The sequence below is a fragment of the Lynx canadensis genome, chromosome E2 (genome assembly GCF_007474595.2).
Source record: "Lynx canadensis isolate LIC74 chromosome E2, mLynCan4.pri.v2, whole genome shotgun sequence".
Taxonomy (NCBI): domain Eukaryota; kingdom Metazoa; phylum Chordata; class Mammalia; order Carnivora; family Felidae; genus Lynx; species Lynx canadensis.
Window position 1 is genome coordinate 861,023 of NC_044317.1, and position 12,401 is coordinate 873,423.

Below are 12,401 nucleotides of genomic sequence, written 5' to 3' on the forward strand. Positions count from 1 at the left end.
CGGGTCTGCGTGTGGATTGCGTGGTCACAGGACAAGGGAGAGGCCCCGCGCAGCCCTACCCCGGCTGTCTCCTCCACGTGGGTGGGCAGCAGGGGCTCCAGAGTGCTGTGTCCACCGGCCCGGTTCTCCGTGTGCACGGCCTGCCCGGAAGGACTCGCCAACCAAGGTGGCGCCAGAAAAGGTGTCCAGAGCTCAGCACCTGTCTTGAAGGGGCGGCTGTGTGGGCCTTGTGCCCTCCCGGCTGCCGTCTAACGCAGGGCTTGCTCCAGGCCGGTGCGAGTCACCTTCTTTTACCGGAGAACGCCCACTGGGCCCTAGGGGCCCGCTGTGGTCCGCGGGGGCAGCCCCTACGCATTTGCCACAGGAGATGTGTGAGTTTGGCTTTGTTACTTTCTGAAGTAAGGTAGCTTTGTACTTTTTTTTGCCCCTGTGCCAGCCAAGATAAACATCTTCTTAGCTCCTGTGGCGATCCCCGTCGTGCTAGCGAGGGAAGCCCAGCAAACTCGAGTGAGCTCCCTGCCGCAGCCCAGCTGCTCAGCAAGCTTCTGAAGCCACGTGTGCCCCGAGAGTCTTGTCAGAGCCGCTGCGCGCCTCAGGGGTGAGCCCCTGGCCCTCTCTGGTTATGTGGCACGTGTTTGGTCTCCCTGCACGGCCAGTGAGGTGAGGAGTTGGGACCCAAGGACTGTCAGCGCTTCTGGTGAAATAGAAGTCATGTCTTCTAGTTCACTTTCAAAACCTGGGCTGAATCCACATCTGGATCAGAATATGCAGCACTGTCACCGTCCTGGGAGGTCCCCAACGTGTGTCACCATGGAGGAGTCTCCCCCCGGGGGGGCTTGTAAGAGGGACGAGCTGGTCACCATCACGTCCGACTTAGAGGGCCTTCCCCGTAGCAGCCCCTCCCTGGCTCGCTGTGCGGTTGCCATGGACGAATGTCCAGCCACTTCCGGACGCGTTCTGCCACCCAGGAGCACTCGGGCCGCTCCCGCGGGGGCGCGGCAGGTGATGGCGCGAGCGCATGCACGCTGGTAGACCCGGTTTGGCAGTTTGTCAAGGTGATCGCCCCAGTTCTGCGCCCCAGACGCTGGGGAAGTTGAGGCCGGCCCCTGTCCCTGTCACACAGCTGGTTTGGCTCTCCTCTAGCCACCCGAGGGGGAGTGGGGGGGACCTTGCTGGTTCATCTGTGTCCCTCTCTGTGAGGGTACTCTCCTGTCCCTTCAGTCTGTGATTCACGTGGGGCCAGTGTTCGCCACCTAAGGTGGGGGCCCAGTGTTCATTTCCTTCCCTGTGGGTGTTCACATGGTCACCGTCACTTACTGGAAAGCGTCCCTCCCCCGCCTTTGTCCTCTGCTCTTCCTTCTGAACCTTTGGCCCTTGGTCCACGACCCCCTCGAGCGGCTGCTAGAATTTTAGTCTGGTTGTCTGCAGTTCAGTCTGCCAGACTTTGTTGTTCTCCAGAATCGTCTTTGCTAATTTTGACCCTTTGCATTTCCATATACGTTCTGGAATAAGCCGGTTGATTTCCAAAGAAAGCCTGCTGGTATTTTGACAGGATCACTTTGAACGCAAAGATGGGTCCGGAGAGAATTGCCACATGGACAGTTTTTGCATTTTCTGACCCACCAGCATGGGTGTTCCTCCATTTTTAGAAGTCTTCATTTTCTTCAGAAATGTGTTCCAATTGTGTGAAGGACTTAAACATCTTTTGTTAGATTGTCTTGCGTATTTGATGTCTTTTGATAGTAACCTAAGTGATATTTTCACGTTATTTTCCAACTGTTGCTTGTCCATAAAAACCAGCTACTTTTCTGCATCTAGCAGCTCCTAATTCGCCTATTAATTTGAATGGCTTGATTTTCACGCATATACTCATGACATCTTAAGACTAATACGTTGTTTTTGCTGAGGGAAAGTGGCGGGGACAGGATTGAGCCAAATCTGATTCCGGAGGAGATTGTGTCTGGATTCGGCGACTGAGCACAGGGGTCCCGTCTGCTCCCGGGAGCCGCTCCGCGAGGCTGTGTGTGCTGGTGCCTTTCTGACACTGGAACTTTCCGTTCGTGGCTGGGCTGGACTTGGTTTATCCATTTGCCCTCTGAGGGGCGGTTGTGAGGTTTCGTTTCTATTGTTTTGAGCAGGAGTGCTGCTCGTGAGCACAGGGCCTCTGTGCCTTGACGTTGTTTGGATTTCCCGCCAGCAACAGCTCTGCCGCGTTCTTGACAGCGTTTGATGCAGCCAACCTCTCATTTTATTATTTGTTTTAACTTTTCTTTATCCTGAGAGCTAGAGCAAGCATGAGCGGGGGAGGGGCAGAGGGAGAGGGGGAGAGAGAGTCCCAGCAAGGCCCCGAGCTGTCAGCACAGAGCCCAACATGAGGTTTGAACCCCTGAACCGTGAGATGTTGACCTGACCTGAAGCCAGACTCAGCCCCTCCTGTTAGCTGCTCTGGTCGGGGCATTGGTATCTCCTCCTGGTTTTAGTTTGCATTATCCTAATGCAGAACATCTTCCCAAATGTGAGTTAGTTACGTGGATAGTTTCCTTTGCAAAGCGCACATTCAGATTTTTTGCTCATTTAGAAACAGTTGTTACGTTCTGCAGTAGCTGTGGTGATCCTTGCCCCTCCCTCTTAGAGGAGACACCCCCTTGTCGGCCGTCAGGTGTTGGGGACCTTGCGCCTGTGTGCCAAGAGCTCTTGTCGGGATCAGTGTTGAATTTTATCACAGGCTTTTTTGCAACTGTTGGGGTGGTCATATGATTTTCTTAACTTTATTTACATTGATTTCTTTTTAAGTTTGTTTATTTTGAGAGCGCATGAGTGAGTGTGCGTGCGTGGCGAGCGGGGGGAGGGCCGAGGGACAGGGGGAGACAGAGAATAATCCCACGCAGGTCCCTTGGTGTCAGCGTGGAGGAGCCTAACACAGGCTCGATCTCATGACCCTGGGATCATGACCTGAGCCGAAATCAAGAGTCTGATGACCGACTGAGCCACCCAGGCGCCCCACGTTACGCTGATCTTCGAAATTTCTTGCATTCCTGAATGCTTTGTGATTGCTATTATTTATATTATCTCTTTTATATACCCATAGGTCAGACTCGCCAGGAGTGTTCTTGGTGGGAAAGTGTTTACACAGTTCGGGGGTTTTGCTGGTGGGTGTTCTTCGGTCAGGGCTAGGGGTGGCAGGGTGCAGGTCATGAGGGGCATGTCTGTGCAGCCACGTCTCCCAGGATCCCTTCCTCATCCCTGCCCTGGGCCCCTCTCTGCACTCCACGTGCCCTCGAAGCTGGCAGTGTGTTCCAGCAGCAGTGTCCCTGCTCATTTGAGGGTCTCCCGTTGACTGCCGTGGTTGGTAGATGCTAGCTGCTGAAGCCGGAGGGCTGTCAGGAGCGTGGGCCGTAGGGACCGTGGCTGTGCTCAGTCCTGGCAGGTGGCGCCTCCCGGGAGCAGCCCCAAGGACCCCTGCTGCTGTGGGGGTGGCATGGGCGCGTGGCTGTGGCTGGACCACATTTGCTAACAGCTTCCCCGGGGCAAATTGCAGGGAACCAGCTTCCCGGCGGGGAAGGGAGCCAGCCCTGCATGTCCCGCCCACGTCAGCCCTCTGTGTGCCCCTCGGAGCCTCTCGCTGTACTGTGGACAGGGCCGGGAGGCTGGGGGTGGTGCCGTGCCACAAGCGCACGGGGCCAGCGTGTTGGTTAGAATTGTGGAGGACCCCACCGAGCTGTCCCCACCCAGGACGGTGTCGTCAGCCAGGGCTCTGGGGGGTCCAGGGCTGTCAGCTACTGCAGCCGGCAGGGGGCCGGGGGGGATGGGGGGGGCTCCTGCCTCCGCTCGGTGCCGGGTCCATCACCACCCACCCTACCGCCACCTGCACTTTGGGATCGGGCTGCCCCACCCCTGCCCTCTGGGGCCCTAGGCACCTTCCGCTTCCACACGGGACCTGCTCATCCTGAGTGGGTGCTGTCATTCTGCGGATGGCGGCCCCGGGGCAGGTTTGGTGCTGACTCGCCCGTGTCGGCCCGGCCTGCTGGTCAGGACGGCGCTGGGATGCGGGCTTCGTGATCCTCACCCCGCAGCAAAGCCACCCCGAGACTAGAATAGGAAGGAGGTGATGGCAGCACGTCTCCCCCCTTCTCCCCCACAACCGCCACAGGCCTTTGGCCCGCAGGATCTGTCCCCGAGAGCCACCCCCTGGTGTCCCGGGCAGGCCCCTTCCGGGAAAGGAGGAGCGCAGCACCTGGGGGAGGCCCTGCGGGCAGAGGAGCTCAGCGTGGAAGACAGGACTGCCAGCACTGACTATTCACGGCCGGCTCTTTTCCTCCTTATTTAATCCCTCCCTGGGAAAGCCGCACTGGAGGCAACTTGTGTCTCTCTGGTGTCTTGCTGAGAATGGTCCGGTTTCAGGATGACCAGCGGGGCTGCCTGGGGCCAGAGGAAGGTGCAGGAAGCCGCGTGTGCTTGTGTGGGCCCGGCGGGCGGGAGGTGCTGCCGACTGTCCACACACGAGATTTGCTCTACTGGGCACGTGAACTGAAATCGTGGTAGATGTGAGGACTCTGAAAACTTAATCTGGGAATGACGTCTTCTGAAAGCGTCGCTTTCTTTTCTAGGATAAAGATAAAGTTTCTCTGACCAAGACCCCAAAGCTGGACCGCAGCGATGGAGGGAAGGAGGTGAGGGAGCGAGCAACCAAGCGGAAGCTGCCCTTCACTGTGGGGGCCAATGGAGAGCAGAAGGACTCGGACACAGGTACAGGCGCTGCCCTCCCTCCCTGCTGACCACCCCCGCGTGACTCTTCTCCTCCACAGAAAGTGTCCTGGCCTCCCTCCCTCAGGCGTCTCCTGACACTGGTCCCTGCCTGGGGTGGGCCGCCAGGACAGGGCCCCCCCCAGCCTCTCTGCACCCCTCGGCTTTGCACCAGGACTCTCTGAGGAGTTGTGCTAGAGGCCTGGGTGGGGTCCAGAGCGAGCCGCAAGGACATCTTCTCTGTTGTTGATGTTCGGGCTGACTCAGTGCGGACAGGAAAGGCTCACACGCAGGGAACCCCCCAGGAGTGCCAGGCAGGAACGCTCCCCCGGGCAGGCTCCTGGTATGTGCCCAGCTGTGACCATCAGCGTGGGCTCCTCTGCCCTGAGGTCCCCGGGCCCCCCTGGCTCTGTCCAGTCCCCTGAAAGTCCTGTGTTGGAGAATAAGTGTGTTTTCCCTTAGGGCTACAGAAGCGCACAAATTAAACCCAGTTGTTTGAAATAGAAGCCAGAGGGAGCACTGAGAGGGAGCCAGAGTCAGTGCAGTTTTCCCGCGGGTGTGGCGGGGCCTGGGGTGCAGGGCAGGGCTGTGCACATGTGCGTGCGTGTGCGTGTGTGTACGTGAACGTGAGTCTGCACACAGCGTGCACTTCTGTCTCTGTATGTGTGTGTGTGCGTGGGGGGCTAATAACACTGGGCACACACACTTGAAAGTCAGTGCCTTCTTGAGCAGCTCTTGGGGCCCATGCTTTCTCCTGCCAGCCCAAGCTCCCTCTTCCTCTTGACCTCCGTGCTCAGGGGCCTGCCCAGCCTGCCGGTCATCTGACTGCTCTGTAGACATGTGAACCATTCGCGGGCACGGGCGAAAAGGGCCACACAGCACCCAGAGGGCCATCGAACCTGCGGTGAATTCAACCAGAGGGCAAGGAACAGAGGCCCCTGCCAGAAATGGGTGTGGATGGGGCTTCCTGCATGTGAGGGTCCACGTCAGGTAGCGGGAAAGTGGGCAGGTCCTGAGACAAGATAAGCAGGCTAGAAAATGGGGAGAAACGGCAGAGGGAACAGCCTGGAAATGTGTGTTTGTGCCATGGCTTTTATTCACGAGGTCACAGGTCCCTCCCCCGCTTCCTCCTGTGCAGGAGCTCCCTGAGCATATGTCCAGTCATGTAAAAGCCAGAGAAGTGGGCTTGGTTTTGCTGGCAAGGATATTGAGGAAGGTTGTGAGCCCCCCAGGGGTCCTTCACGAGGGTTCGACGTGGCCCACGGCTCCTGTGGCTGAGCTGGCACAGTGGGGACAGGGAGAGGCCCGCCGATGCATGTGGGTGCCCTGGGCTCGCAGACATTTCTGTGGGTCAGGCTTTAGAAGCCCAGAGGAAATGAGGGCAGTTAGCGCAGCCTGGATGTCCTCCCTCCTGTTTTTGGTGCCGATACCAGTCTTAGTGGTGGGGGGCCTGGGGTTGCTATTTGGTCGTTAGCTGTGTGGATGGTGGGGGTGTGAGGCTGGTGTCTGGCTTCCGGGATGTTCCTGTAAATGCCCCAGCAGCCTCGCTGTGAGTTAGGGAACTGCTGTTAAGAGCTGCTTCCTGAGAGAACCTGCTGTCTGAGCTGCGCGTGCGCCTGGGTAGGCAGCTGCTCTCGGGCTGTCGGCTCTGCTCTGCTGGGGAGGACTTCTTGGCAGTTCCCGCTTCATCTTCCGCTGGCTTCTTGGGCTCCTGTGCTTCCGGCCGGCCTTCTGGATTCGTCTGTTGCTGGCCAGTGTTTCAGCGAGAGGCTGCCAGGTGGGTTCGCCTGAACCCACCTGGGTCCTCTGGGGCGTCCGGGAGACTCTCGGGGCGCGCAGGGAGTGCGCCCGTTGTTTCTCTGTGAGTTGTGGGTCCAGGTGAAGGCAGGGAAGGAGTCACCGTTGGGTAGAAAAAAAGCGAAGAACATTTAAAAAATAGAATTTCCCGGCCAAGGACTATGTTACAAAAATCTAAATACGTATGAAATATGGCATTTGCCCTCCTGTTATGATCGTTTTGGGGGCCGGTTTTACATCGTCTACATCTGCTTTGTTAAGATAACACAGCTAGATTGTCCAGTGAGAGGATTCTTCTGCGCATGTCGTGCAGGACTTGAATCAGGAGCCTGAAATTTCGAACTCGAATCTGTATGCGTCACACACAGGACTGGGAAGCGGGCCGTGGGGCCCCCGGCTGGCCCTGGAGGCCTCGGTCCCGTCTGCACCTCTGCCGAGCGGAGTGCCCGAGCCGGGTGCAGACTCTGAGAGCGGCACACCTCTGGCCAGGTGGCTCCCGGCCGCTGGGCTGTGCCTCCCCCACCGAGTCAGGAGGCAGAAGCCACGCGGGGAAAGACTGAAGGAGTGAACCGTGGGTGCCGAGTGACTGAGATTGGGGGACTCCAGTCCCCTCGGGGCCAGGCCGGGTCGGCTCGAGGTTCCCTGTATCCCCCCCACCCTGCCCCAGCCCCCTGCTCCTGCTGTGTCCCTTCGGCGCCCTCTGCTGGGAAGATGCGGCCCTGCGCTCACCGGGAGGGGAGAGCCGCGGAAGGCTCCAGAACTCGGGGCCCTGAGCCACAAATAGCTTCCTCAGCTGTGCCCCCCAGGTGGGAAGAAGAGGCTGATGAGCCCCCTCCTAGGGACCACCGAGCCACCGGAGAGCATTGTCCTGGTTCCTCGACCCCCGTGAGGGGCCTCCGCAGTGCTTAGTCAGGCCTGGGGGCGGCCTGCCAAGAGCAATACGGCTCGTCTGTGGTGAAAGCTGGACACACTCTGCATCCAAGCCAGACCGCCGCAGGTGGTTGGTCACTTTAGCTGCCCACAAGGCACCCCGGACAGCTCGTCCTTCCGGAGCCAGGTCTGTCTGGGCGCAGGAGGGACGGGCCGCGTGTGCTTGCCCAAAGCAGCCTGACGTCTTCTAGGAAAAAGAAGCTCGGAGACGGCTCCTCCCGTGGCTGCTGGGGAAGGCAGCCTGCCCCCTCCCCGCTGAACAGGAGGCGGAGGCCTCACAGGGTGGCCTCTCCCGGGCAGGTCGCCTGAGGCCCGCTGCCCAGTCTCCACTTGCGGGGTGTCGGTGATGAAATTCTACGATGTGTGCGCTTGCTTCAAAGTATACTAATCTGTCTACTTTGTGTATGATTAAATTTCTCCTCAGCTTAAATCTGTAAGCGAATGTTTAGGCTCGTTTCCGTGCCCACCCACCCTCTTCAGGCTTCTGCATGAGCCCACTGCTGTGTTGCAGTTTTCCGTCCTTTAGTGTGGACGTAAGCCCCGCTACTTCCTTCCCGAAGCCACTTCCTTCCCGAAGCCACCAAGGTGGGCCCTGCCCGTCCCCAGAGGCCACACAGCCCCCCCCCCCCACCCGCCCCGCTCTTCAGAGCACCGCCCCATCAGAAGCATCGGGAACTGCCTGTTCTCAGTACCTGAACGTTTCTTTGTAGCAATGAGAAATTAAGGTTTGTTTTATTTTGTGAAAAACACTCTTGTGTCCAGTATCTGGAAGTTTATTCAGCAGTGCTGACATGTAAGCTACTCGTGCGCTCTGTGTTAGGGGTCTGGGGACACTTCCGTGTTTACTGAGATCACCACGGTCACCCTGGTTCCGTAAGATCGGAAGGGGTGGCTGTTGTGACTTCTCCTCTGGGACTGTCCCTGTCTGGGGAAGGACTCTGGCTCCACTGCTGCGCGCTGGAGGCGGCATGTACGTGACTGTGAAGGGCTTCTCTGCTCACTCCCTGGCTCTCCAGGCGCGGCCTGTGGTGGTGGGGGGAGCTGCAGGGGAGCCTCTGGCTGGAGAGGACACGTGCCACCCACAGGGACACCTTTTCTGCATTGTTTTTCCTCCCTAAACTTGGACAGTTTCTTCCTGTACGGCGGGGGGGGGGGGTGGAGTGGCCAAGGAAGGCTCTTTATACTTAAAATTCCTGATGTTCCCCATTTGCAGAATAGGTGGGAGTCTGCAGGGCCAGACCCTCGCGACCACCCTGGGTTCTGTGACTCACAGGGAGGAGTCCCTAGGACCATGACTGATAAAGCATGGAGTGCAGTCCAGGGGAGCTGGCTGCAGCTTCCAGAGCCCTACTAGGGGGAGCCTGGGCTGCAGTGTGGCTACTCTGCCCGGTGGTGCTCCCAGGGTCTGGGGCAGGGGCTGACCGATGGTCAGAGGCTTGTACAGACCGGCCCGGGGCTGGCAGGGTTGATGGCACGGTTCGTACGTTGGTGCAGGTTTGGATTAGGGTTTATTTCGCTTTATTTTTAAAAGTCCTCACCATGCTTTGGTGCCATGAAAAGGGGTCAGTGTTTGTCAAGTTGTGTTGTGGGGTGTTTATGCCAGCATCACTTTCTCATACCGTGGCTTCCTCCTCACGGCTGTGACAGCCCTCACTGAACTTCCCAGCGTCTGTGGAATGAGGACTGTGGTCCCCCTTGACTAGAGGCCACCCACCCAGCCCGTGACCTGGGAGAGCCCCACCTGCACCGCAGAAGGCAGACATCGGAGATGGACCCCAGCCCTTCTGTTTTGGGACAGAGGAGACCAAGACCAGAGAAGTCAGGGGCTTGCTGAATATCCCCTCTGTCTTAAGTGACCGGTGGTGGTAATTGTCTTTAAAGGAAAGAGAGAAGTGGGTACAAACCAGGAAGATGGAGGGAAAAGCCAGACAAAACTCAAGTGCCCCCATGCAGACTGGGGGGGTGGGGGGGGACCCTTGGGTCCTGGTCCTGCAGCATTTGGAGAACCTGAGTGTGAGGCCGGACAGAGACAAGCCCCCTTGCGGCTCCCTGCCTGATGTGGGTCGTCTCCAGTGTGCACGCTGCCCTGGCAGAAGTGGTCTTCCGAGAGCCTCTTAACTTTGGGATCGGGCCCTGTGTTGGATGGGTGCGGGGTGCCCCCAGTACGCCAGCACCCTGCCTGCCGTCGGCGTTGCCTGAGCTCCTCCTGGTATCTCCGGGATCTCTGCGATCCCACAAGCGCCCCACCGGATGCCCTCCTGTGGAGTGGGGTCCAAGAAGTGTTGACGTCGTATGGTTTCGTGGTGGGGTGTAGGAGGTGGAGGTTTCCCTTTGGACCAGTGTGCTGGACTTTGTCTCCTGAAAAGCCCTCTCCTGGAACAGCCCAGAAGTCAGAGGTGGTGAGTGATGACCGAACAAAGGACTGGTTGTGAGCGCTCCAGGGCCCTGGGGGCTGAGGACAGTGGGAGTCAGCTGCCGGCCTCAGGCCCCTCGGGGCCACAGTGGACAGGCCCCTGAAAGCCACATCAGGGACACCTCAGGCTGGAAGGCACCATCCCTGAGCCAAAGCCCTCCGTCTCCTCCGGCTGGCATCCAGACGGGGCAAGGGGCTTTGAGAGCTGTCCCCGGAAACGAGCCCCATCCAGTCCCAGACCAGAGCAAAAGCCAGCCCTCTCCAGAGACATTGGCTTCCATGCAGTGTCCCGGCCCCAGTGTTCAGCCAAACACTAGTGCCGGGTCAGAACCACGTACCACGTGGAAGACACCGCCATCCTGAGACAGAACCAGCCCCGGGGACCTTGCGTGGGGATGACCGGATACAAAGCACGGGTCAGTAGGGTGCAACAGAGGAGAAATTGAAAACGTGAGCAAGGAACAAGGCGCTGCCAGAAAACACCACGTAGATTTTTAAAAATACAAAATGGAATACATGGAAATGAAAATTGCCAATGGAATTAAAAATTCAATGGGCAGATCATGTAGCTCATTAGATGGCGACAGAAGAAAGAATTGGTGGCTTGGATAGTCGTAAGCAAGGAGATCGCCTGCACTGAGGTATGGAAAGAGGAGGAGGAAACGAGAGAGGTTCGGGATGTGGACGAGAAAGCAGACTTGGGCCTTTGTGAGACGGGGTCCTTGGGCATCGGGGCGCACCGTGCCGTGGGCAGGACACAGGTGGGTGTGCGCGTCAGCATGTGCCGGCCAGATGGCAGAGGCAGGTGGCACTCCTGCCCGGCTCCGTGAGGAAAGCCGTCTCACTGGCACGCCTGCCTCCTTGCTGCCAGATTAACTGCGGTGACATCCACGTTCTGCTGGGGAGGGAAACGCAGTGGCGGGAAGTGGAGTCTGAGAACCATGGTCTCTTCAGCCCCCGCCCCCCCGGGAAGGCCGCACTCCAGCCCGCCAGCTGCGGTGGTGTGTGGAGGGAGCGTGTTCCAGAAGGCCCGGGTTGGTGGGATGGGCTGCGGAGAGTGGGGACCTGCGTCCGCCGACTGGGTGGCTGCACCCGGGCAGGGGTGACGCGGTGGGGCACCGACGGCACAGACCGCGGCAAGCTGGCACCATACAAAACCCAGGAGGTGTCACGTCAGCTGTTTTCCTGACAGCGACGCGGGGGAGCTGTCCAGGCTCGGATGAAACCATCATCTCCCACCAGGACCACAGCTGGGCTGACCGGACGGGGCCGGGAGGGCGGGGGGAAGGCCCCAGCCTTGAGAGCTGCTCCAGCTCCGCCACCGTGAGGACGGGGGTGGCGGGCCTCCTTCCCGGGCCTCTGCAGAGCCCTCGGAGCCCCCAGAGGCGTGTCCAGGCTGCAGGCCAGTGGCCCGTCCCTGCCTGCAGGTCACTGCAGGGAGGCTCCGCAGGTAGGCCTGGAGGGCCACCTCGACCTGCCAGGTTCGCTCTGCTCTGCAGCCTGGCACTGGCCGCTGGGAGTTCCTGGAGTCCTCCTTTGCTTCTGGTTGGATATTAGAAACAAAAACGAGCGGGATGCCAGAGGGGCTCTCGGGTTGTCCTGAGAGGTCGCTCTGGGTCATAGCTCCTCTTCTGGCGAGGGGGCGCACCCCCCCCCCCCCAGCTGGGGCTGGGGGTGCAAAGGTAGGCTGGGCAGCCTCCTCCCCACCCCCACCGCCCTGTTGTGGACACCCCATCACAGGCACAGCAGCGGCTGGGAAGAGGGGCAGGTGACCATGACCGCATGTCACTTGGCTCCTCTGGCCAGAAGTCCGAGCTGCCCTGGGCCCCCCGCACCCGAGGCCACACGCCACCTGGCTGGACTCAGGCCCTCTAGGTACCGGGAGGTGTGGGGGCTGGTGGAGAGAAGGGTGTCTTAGGAGATGGGATTCTATTTGGGGGCTTTTTCCTGTGGTGACACTCGGAAGACGTTCTTCCGTTAACGCCCCCGAGACCTGTGTGGGGAGGTGGGCTGTGCGAGGCCCCTCCCACCAGGAGGGAGTCCGGACCTTCCGCTTCCCTGAGCATCGTCCAGCCTCAGCCGGGCTCTTGGCCACAGAGGGGAGGGAGGCCCGGTGCGGCGGGCACACTGAGTCTCTTCCTGAGACCGCGGGCCTGGCGTGGTGCCGTCACGTCCTGCTCCGCGGTGGGGGACGGTCTGTTGCCGCAGAAAGCCCTTTGGGCGCAAGGCTGTGGAGGTGTTCGGCTGCCACTCCCAGGAAGGGTGTCTCTTGGGACCCCCGCCCCCCCCACCCCCACCCCCGACCGCTAGGGAGTCTGCTGCCTGTGTTGGCACTTGAAGACAGTGACTGCAGTGCCCTTGCGCCCGGTCCCTCTGGCACCTCAGGGTCCTGTGGGGTCTGTTCTGAGGACGCGCTGCCCACACCCAGCCTCGCACCTCCCTAGGCCTGCCCCAGAGAGCAGAGCTGGGCCACTGGCCTTGTCCTCTGAAGTTACTTAGTGTAATTGGCAGGAATCCT

General features: G+C 59.6%; 1 protein-coding gene across 15 annotated transcripts in view; it reads left to right on the plus strand.

Annotated features, from left to right (window-relative positions):
* ANKRD11 (ankyrin repeat domain 11) overlaps positions 1 to 12,401 on the plus strand; it is a 180,619-nt gene that overhangs the window by 149,181 nt on the left and 19,037 nt on the right. For 13 of the 15 annotated variants that reach the window (XM_030298538.1, XM_030298537.1, XM_030298534.1 and 10 more), the window contains one exon: positions 4,608 to 4,746. In XM_030298538.1, the coding sequence (XP_030154398.1) occupies positions 4,608 to 4,746 (139 nt within the window). Of the gene's footprint in view, positions 1 to 4,607; positions 4,747 to 12,401 lie in introns of those variants that run through there. The other 2 variants (XM_030298544.1, XM_030298548.1) reach the window with 1 other exon arrangement.